Source organism: Amborella trichopoda, chromosome 3 (assembly GCF_054954075.1).
Source record: "Amborella trichopoda isolate Santa Cruz 75 chromosome 3, AtrichopodaSantaCruz75HAP2 v2.0, whole genome shotgun sequence".
Taxonomy (NCBI): domain Eukaryota; kingdom Viridiplantae; phylum Streptophyta; class Magnoliopsida; order Amborellales; family Amborellaceae; genus Amborella; species Amborella trichopoda.
The window spans coordinates 47,210,219-47,218,811 of record NC_142338.1 but is presented as its reverse complement, the minus strand read 5'-3'; the positions used below and the strand labels follow the sequence as shown (position 1 = coordinate 47,218,811).

General features: G+C 36.2%; 1 protein-coding gene across 1 annotated transcript; it reads right to left on the bottom strand.

Moving 5' to 3' along the window:
* LOC18443859 (choline-phosphate cytidylyltransferase 2) lies at positions 1–8,265 on the bottom strand. The gene is made up of 8 exons (XM_006854040.4): positions 7,675–8,265; positions 5,423–5,536; positions 5,113–5,208; positions 4,772–4,814; positions 4,482–4,637; positions 4,206–4,286; positions 1,302–1,412; positions 1–355 (listed from the first exon to the last, which is right to left on the bottom strand). The coding sequence occupies exons 1-8, from the start codon at positions 7,938–7,940 to the stop codon at positions 260–262; spliced, it is 963 nt and encodes a 320-aa protein (XP_006854102.1). The 5' UTR covers positions 7,941–8,265; the 3' UTR covers positions 1–259.
* Positions 8,266–8,593: the final 328 nt, after the last annotated feature.

Genomic DNA, 8,593 nt, shown 5'->3' with positions numbered 1-8,593 from the left:
TCAAAGAACTGGGCGGCTCTTACCGCCCCAATTAACATTGTAAACATATATAAAACGGAATCAGTCCACAAGAAAAGAACCGCATTTAGTAGCCATAGCAGGAGAGAGACTCCAAACTGGCAGAATCAGTAGTGGTAATACCAACATATTACAAAGAGGAGAGAGAGAGAGAAACAGTGTTGGCCATGGCCGCCTCGATTACATCCTATTAGATGTACCCGCCCACCCTTTCTGAAGAGGTGGAAGCTTTGCACAGGGCTCAGTGTGCTTCTCGTACTTGACGCAAGTTACGGAGCGCTCCTTTAGACTGTTGTCTCATTAGACCCTCTTGGATACGGTCCTTGATGGCTGTTTCCTGTTGCAAAACAAATCAGGATCATTTCTATTAGAAAAGGAGAAAAGATAAAATTTTGTTTAGAAAACTAGAAAGGGACCAGACTCTGTAATGGGGGTTCGTTTCGCCACCCATGTTTTCAGTAATCTAATTGTTGTTTCTTATTCTGCCACCAAAAAAAATGGGCTTCAGTACTATTTGCTGGATGTTTATATGAGATCATCCACTGTAATCCACCAGTTTGGGAGGATTAATTAACAGCATGGGTGGCCAAACTAGCCCCATTTTTTTTTATTAAGAGAAAACTAAAGCATATCTTCACTGTCAGCAAGCATGTCATAAACTCTGATTAGAAGAGAAATTAAAGTTCTCAGCCTTTATTGTGAAAGTACAAAAGATGAAGAGGAGACTGCAAATTGAAGACAATCACTACATTTCACGAAAATCCATGAGAAAATTGTATGGATAAATTGTCATTTGTTCAAAAATTTCAACTTGTAAAATGAGAATGAGCACTCCCCAGGAACCTGGATCCGAAATGATTCCTAATTACCTTGTGTCACATACGTACATGAAGTGATGACTTCATACTCTTGCAGTTATTGGGACCAACTTGTGATGGGAGTTAGAGATTGATACTTTCTTGTATTTTTATTGCTAGTACATGTGTGTGTCTGTGTGCGCATACATGTGTGTGTGTGTGTGTTGAGTGTGAGAGAAAGAGAGAGGATGGTCTGCGAAAACCTCCCAAATTTATCCTGTTTATCAGAGAGACAGAGGGCTTGGGAAGTTCTTTTTATATTTTATTTTTTATTTGAGGGGGGCATGTATAGTTTGCCATGAGATTCTCAGGAAGCATGCATTTCTTTCAAAAACAAGAAAAAGCTTGTCAAAGTTTTTGACATTGTCTGAAAAAAAGGATTTGCAGGATCATATTTCAAGAGAACAAATTATGCGTAGAGCCTACCATTATGTGACATCCTTCCTCAAACTTCTCAAGAAAACCAGCAACCCAGCGATCTGCATTCTCCACCCACTCAATGTGATGCATACCAGCTGTCTTTGATACAGTATGCAACTGGTCACAAGAAAAAAAAAAGAACAAAATAGCAATGAGGTGTATAAACATTACCTGCAAGAGAACATAAATTTTCATAAAGGGAAAGGGAAAGTACAGCATACACATGATGCGTGTGCTACACTATGTAAGCTGGAAAGGAAGTGGGTAGAATGGCTCTTTCGTTAGAGTACAACTTTCCACTTCCCCTTTTCAATTTCAAATACATCTTAATTTTAACAGTAGTACTAGGACATGATATCTGCATTCTTTTAACAATAACAAAAATTATTCATCAAAGAATCAATCATTGGTTACCATTCATTACGTTCTTCAAGTATTTATTACACCCCTGAAGTGCAACCATAATGGTAATAATCCGGCATCCAAGGAACAAGAGGAAAAAGAAGAGCCAAAAATAATTGCAGCTTTATGTTCATTCCAATAATCGACCTTTTTAAAGTTCAAGCGTGAAGGAAGTTTATATGATTAAAGCCTACACATGTAAATACTGAAAGAGCAAGTCACCCTTTTTTCTTTCCTTGAGAAAAGAGTTGCATATCTAACACTACTACATGGATATGTTTCAATTTTATTTAGTTCCACTAATTGTCTGTTGTTTAAACATGGTACACTTGTATATATGTGACAAACTCATTAACAAATATAGTAGGATGTCCAAATGATACGCTGCCTAGGCAGGCACTAGGCATAAGCAGGTTGGCCGAGGGCAGAAAAAAGCCCTTGGCCAGGGGTATTTTGGGGTTCTCCCTCGCCTTATCAATGGGGGAAAGGGGTTTCGGGGAGCATTCTAGCCCCTTTTATGTATTTTAAAGAGAAAAACTCCCAAAAAAACTCTGGTTTTGAGAAATTTTTTTTTTCAAGACCAAAAAAAAATTCAACATTTTCGATTTCTTGCAAAGTCAAAAGATAATACTTCCTGATACCTTTTGGAGCTTAGAGTGGTCGCATAAGAGGACTTTTAGTGTCCAAAGATCACCAATTTGGGCAAATATTGGTTTCATTTTGAAAGGGTTAGTGCAACACAAGATTTGAATTGGGGGTCGGTGTTTTTTTTAGGATGCAATTCCTATGAGGCCTAGGATTTATAAAAATAAAATAAGCCTCACCTCAAATCTTCCGAAAACCACTTTGGCCATCGAAAATCTCCATATGGTTCTACAATCAATTTCTAACACCAACTATGAGATTTGAAGCTCAAAAAATGGTACAGATATTTGTGTTACAATATATACTATTTTTACGGCTTGAAATTCTAATTTCTTTCACAACCATATTGGTCGAGGTGGAGATCATCCATTTGAAGGTTTTTCGATGCCAAAACTGCAATATTTATTGAACTTTGAGGTGACACTTTGCTTATTTTGATAGGACTGCTGCCCTATCAAACCATTTCACTTTCTTTTATAATGTACTATTATTTGATTTTCTTTTTTTGGTGGTAGCATCCCCACAGCTAGTTACCACATCGTGGTGTCCATTCCTACTGCTAACACCCCCAATTAACACTTTCAAAACGTAACTCCCCAATCTATTATAAAAAGGGGTAGGAGCCACTCTTTCCCAAAAAAAAAATTAAATATTTTGTAAATATTTCCTAGTTTGGACCTTTATCAAATTCATTTTGAAATCTTAGTGCAACACAATATTTGAATGTGTTTGAATTTTATTTTATTATTTTTTGTATAATACGTTCTGATTTGGTATTCTTTTATTTTTTTTATTTTTTGATATCTTGTACATTTTTGTAGATGGAATATTTTGTCGTTTATTATTGGTTTAAGCTTATATTTTGTGAATAGGGGTGGCAACAGGTCGGGTCCGGTTGGACCCAAAAATTCATTATGGGACCCTAGACCCAACCGGGTCTAGAGTCACTGGACCCGGACCCGGACCTGGACCCAAAAATTACTATGGAACCCGGACCCGAGACAGAGAGCGCCTGGTACAAGTGCATGTTGGCCACATGGCTGTTGGCAAGGGGAAATGATTGTGTGCTGATTAAATAGATTCTTTATTGTGTGAATAGAAGCTTTGGATTCCTTTAAATAATTGTGGGTCCCTTTAGTTTATGCGAGACACGTGGGCTATGACTATGAGCTTCTTTTTTTCTTTTCTTTTTTTTGCCCTTTTTTTACCACGATTGGGAATCATTGAGCATTGGTATAAACAATTAACTCCACCTTTAAGGAGAGAGAGGGAAGCAAAGATGAGAGAGAAAGTTGCAGCCAAAAAGGATGCAAGGTGAAATATTTATTGCTTTTGAAGATTAAAAAGAGAAAGCTTATTTGGGTGAAACTCTAAATAATATTTCTAAATATTACTTAAATATTTATATTATTCAGGTCGGGTCCGGATCACGTCCGGCCAGCCTCGGATCTGACCTTTCGGGTCCAAAATTTGGACCCATACCCAGACACGAGGTCAGGTCTATCCATCGGGTCCCGGGTCTGGTCAGGTCCATTGCCACCCCTAGGTAAGCCAGTTAATTCAACTAGTTCGAAACCCACTTTTGCCCTTACCAGTTCAATAACCGGTCTAGTCATAAAATTGAACTGACATTGACTTTGCATACAATTACAATATACCCAAGTACAAGCAATGATCAAAAGGAATCTCTTAAAGTTATTACTCTTGGGAGATAAATATAAAAAATAAATAAAACCACAAGTGACCACCATGTTAATGATGCCGTACCAAGAATAACCACTAGAATTATCCCTCTAAGATCCCCATTCTTAGCAGATATATGCTCATTAAAACTGATATAGGTCAGTGCGGAAATATGCTTACCTTTTTTCCCACCTTTTCTTGTTGTTCCTTAACCTTTTCACGCAGCTTAGTTATTCCCATGTTAACCCTTAACTGCTTCTCCTGATAATAACAAAACCAGAGAAAAGGAATCAGCATAAAATCCACAATAATGAACAACTATGACTGGGGAGCGCACCAATCACAGCATAGGCCATCAACAGGACCATAGTGTACCTTCAGTCATACACATAAGTGCAAGTGGATTTTCTCATTCAGGAGAAATAAGATTAGTAAAGTGCTAAATAAATATCTTACCTTTACATAGCTCACACCAAGATCCTTTCTCGTATATCCACGGGCCAAATTACGCATTACATATTGATTGTAATCTTTAAGGATCCTCATTATTATATCAGATGTAGAAATTCCATCTGTTCGTTTTGTTTCCTTAAATTTCCCGATGGCTTTAACCTATAACCAAGATAATTTAGTCAGACTAATGTGTAAAATAGAAAGAGAAACTGGAAAACAACAGCTCAATATCATAATAGAGGTACTTCTTTCACCACTAAACTATTAAAACTTCAGTAACAGAGACAACTTACGAATTCATAAACGTCATTTCCAGCTCCACTGGCATCTGCATATCTACATGGGAAGAATTCAAAAGACAAAAAATGAAAAAAAATTCAAATATGCCTTATGAACAGAAAAGCTATTAAATTCTCTCATCTAGATTTGAGGTCATCCTTCAAAAACTTAAATCCTTGACACTTATGCCTGACATGAACCGAGCTCCTTAAGCTATAAGGCAACATAAGAAAAGCATCCAAAGTTCAAAACAGAACAAGGGCAAGAATGTTACAGTTTCTTATGACCATTTAAAACATGTTAAGACACCTATCATATCAGGAAGACCTTAAATAATAAAGCTGAACCAACTTACGGAAGAGAGTCATGAGCCACATAGTCTATATTGTGTTTATCAATAAACTCCATAGTGATGACCCATGGAGCGTCAGGTATAACTTCATCAACCCACCTGAACAAAAACCAGAAGCATGCTAAACTTGACAACAATACGAGCAACAGTATTTTAACATCCATTATTGCATTATTTTTTTCAAAGCCAGATCCTTATTTCTTAAGGCATCATAAGAATTATTCACCCAAAAAAAAGGCATCATAAGAATCACCCAATCGCTATAAATTACGGATATAAAAGTGGGTCAGAAAAGATAAGGTCGAGATAAGACCTGCAATGGCGGAGAGATTCATATCGTTCAGCTTCAGTCATAACAGTTTTTCCCTTGTATCTATGTGTTACTTCATCATTGCAGCAACCAACAAGCAGGTACGTATTGGGGAACCTGAGGTTGTGCACAACAAAGAGTCAGTCAAAAGTTTTCCAGGTTAAAAAAACCTTTTTAACTCAAAACCAATGATCAATGTGATAGTACCAAATAAGCCCCAAAAAACCAAGACGACGACGACAACAACATCATCATCATCATAATAATAATATTTTATTATTATTATTATTATTATTATTATTATTATTATTATTATTATTATTATAATAATAATAATTATTATAATTAATTATTATTTATTAAGAACAATAACAACAACAAAGATTATAATGGAATCAACATGATTCATAAAAACAAAAAAGGAAAAGTCCAATTTGTTATTTATTTAAATCAGGTGTTCAATTTCAATCCAAACTCCCCCATCGCCAGTCCCAAGCCGGTCATGCCAATCCCAAGCCTGAATGAGAAAGGTGGAGGGTTGTATTAGGTTGGCAGCCAATGTAAAAATTTTGCCACATCTTTTTATGAATCCTGATCTGATGTTATCCTGTAGTCTGACTGAGGATATGGCCCTCGATAGAGCGGAATTGGCAGAACATGATTTGTATAGCCAACCCCAAATAGTTGGGATAAGGCGCCGTCCATAGAGCGGAATTGGCAGAACATGATTTGTATAGCCAACCCCAAATAGTTGGGATAAGGCGCCCTCCATAGAGCGGAATTGGCAGAACATGATTTGTGTAGCCAACCCCAAATAGTTGGGATAAGACTCGGACAATGAGGATAATGAAGATGATGTTCAGTTTCAAACCAAAACACTAATATCGAAAAGAAACCAAGGGAAATATCACATGTATTCATCATATTATCATAATAAGACAAGCCTAAATGGAACCATGATGCAATCGCATCATAGGGTCATCATACAAAGAAGTATGCATCTTCTTAGACATAAATTATACGCTTAAAGGCAAAAAACTTAGCATAAAGGATAAATAGTAGCAAACAGAAACTCCAAATCCCACCAAATACAGTAATTACAAATAATTAAGACACACACACTAAACACGGAATCCTTGAATATAAACCCCCAGCTCCATTCAATTATGCACACCAAAAAAAAATTCCATTCAAGGGCCCCAAAAAAAAAAATCCATGCAAAGGCTTAGGAAAAGTTTAAAGAGAGAAAGATAGCCTCTTGATCCTTTTAGTGATAAACATCTACAACTATAACACAAAAGCAATACAAATGCTAAAATTTTGTCAAAAATCAGCCCAAACCATGGCACCAGAAAAAAAAGAATATCTAATAAATACAATTCAAAATATACATGAAACAATTCGGAAACAATTGTGTGCAAACATCTGAAAAGGATCCTCAGGTTTGAGGAATTTAATCAATCAATAACTGTGATTGTCGAATGAGTGACACAAAAAAGGACAAAAGCATAGTAAACTGCACAAAAAAAGAAGAAGACTATTTTGAAATTGTAATAGAGCATTAAGAAAAAACAACAGATTCCCCTTCATATAGTGAACCAAAATCCTGATTTGTATGCCAGAAAGCAAGAGGAAATCCATGAAAACAGGTTCATAATAGATAAAAATAAAATAGGTAGCCAAGTTAGATATGATTGCATATTTGAATCAGGAGTAACATGTTCTAATTACAAAAAAACTAAAAATTATCCTTGAAGAGACGAATATCAACATGAACTAATTCACCAAATTCTTACTGATCACACCCAAAATAAATAGGCTCCAAAATAATAAACAAAAAGAAATTCAGAACAGATTCAGTTTTATACAACGGAACATAAATTTCAATTTGCATTAGTTAAGTCAGCAGATTCTAATCAATCAAGCATTACTTCGGCATATTCTCACCAATCAAGGCAATAACACAAATCTAACAATCATGGAATATGAAGGAAAGTATAATGAGCCGTAAAACTAAACAAAGAAAACCAAAATAAAGGTAATAAAGATATGAAAATGAGTTAGATCGACCAGATAAAATCCAGTTAAACAGATTAACCATACGAGCTCTTACATAAACAAAACTTAACAACAAAAAAATCAAATTTCAACCAGTTATCGAGATTCAAGAACGACAAAATAAAAATCAAGCCACCAATGAACTTTTGATAAACAAAGATAACATATATACATATAAAAGGAGACCAGAAACTCACAATTTCTTTGCTTGTTCCAGGGATCGAGCGTGGCCAAAATGAAAGAGATCATAAATCCCATCTGCATAAACACGAACAGGCCTATCCTCAGGAGCCTGTTCTGATTTCTCAGGAGAAGGGTGCGGTTCATATCGAGTGGGCTTTTCCTCCACCTCTTCTTCACTCGACAAACTCTCAGAGAGTGAATTGCTCGATTTATCTTGTTCGTCCTCTGAAGCAGAAAGATCATCTGCTAAAGCCTGCCTTTTCCGAGGCAATCTCGCCATTGAATCCGAGATCAAACGATCAAATTTACAGAATTTGACGACAATGGAGAGGTTAACGGGGTAGAATTACAGGGATCTAGGGTTCAGAGACGCAATAGAGAGAACGATAGAGATATAGAACATAGAGATAGAGAGAAAGAAAGGTGCTCAATTCAGAGCAAAGAAGCAAGGGTTTTAAGGCTTGAAGAAGAGGCGGGTTAGAGAGAGAATGGTTGGAATTACAGAGAGGAGAGAGTAAATTGGGGGTGGTGAATGGTGAGACCCCCCAAAAACAGAGAGGGAGGGAATGATTCCGCTTCGGGGAACCAGAGCAACTAATCCAGCGCGTTGAGAGAGAGAAAAATACGTTTTCCTTTTTTTTTCTTTTTTTTGCTTCATTTCTCTGTATTTTATGAGTAAACTACCCAAAATGCCCTTGATATTTTTAGTGGATTCATACGAGAAAGAATATCACAAGGTTTCAAATTGTTAACTTACCCTCATTAATCACACCCCGTTTTTATGAATCCCCGGACTCATAATATTTTCATGCGGGCTCCCTCTAACGTACATTTTTAATATAGATCTTGGATTTAAATTTGTAGAGATCGAGATCGAGGATTGTCATGAATATAAAAAATATAATAAAATAAAATAAAATTTAAAATTTTTTT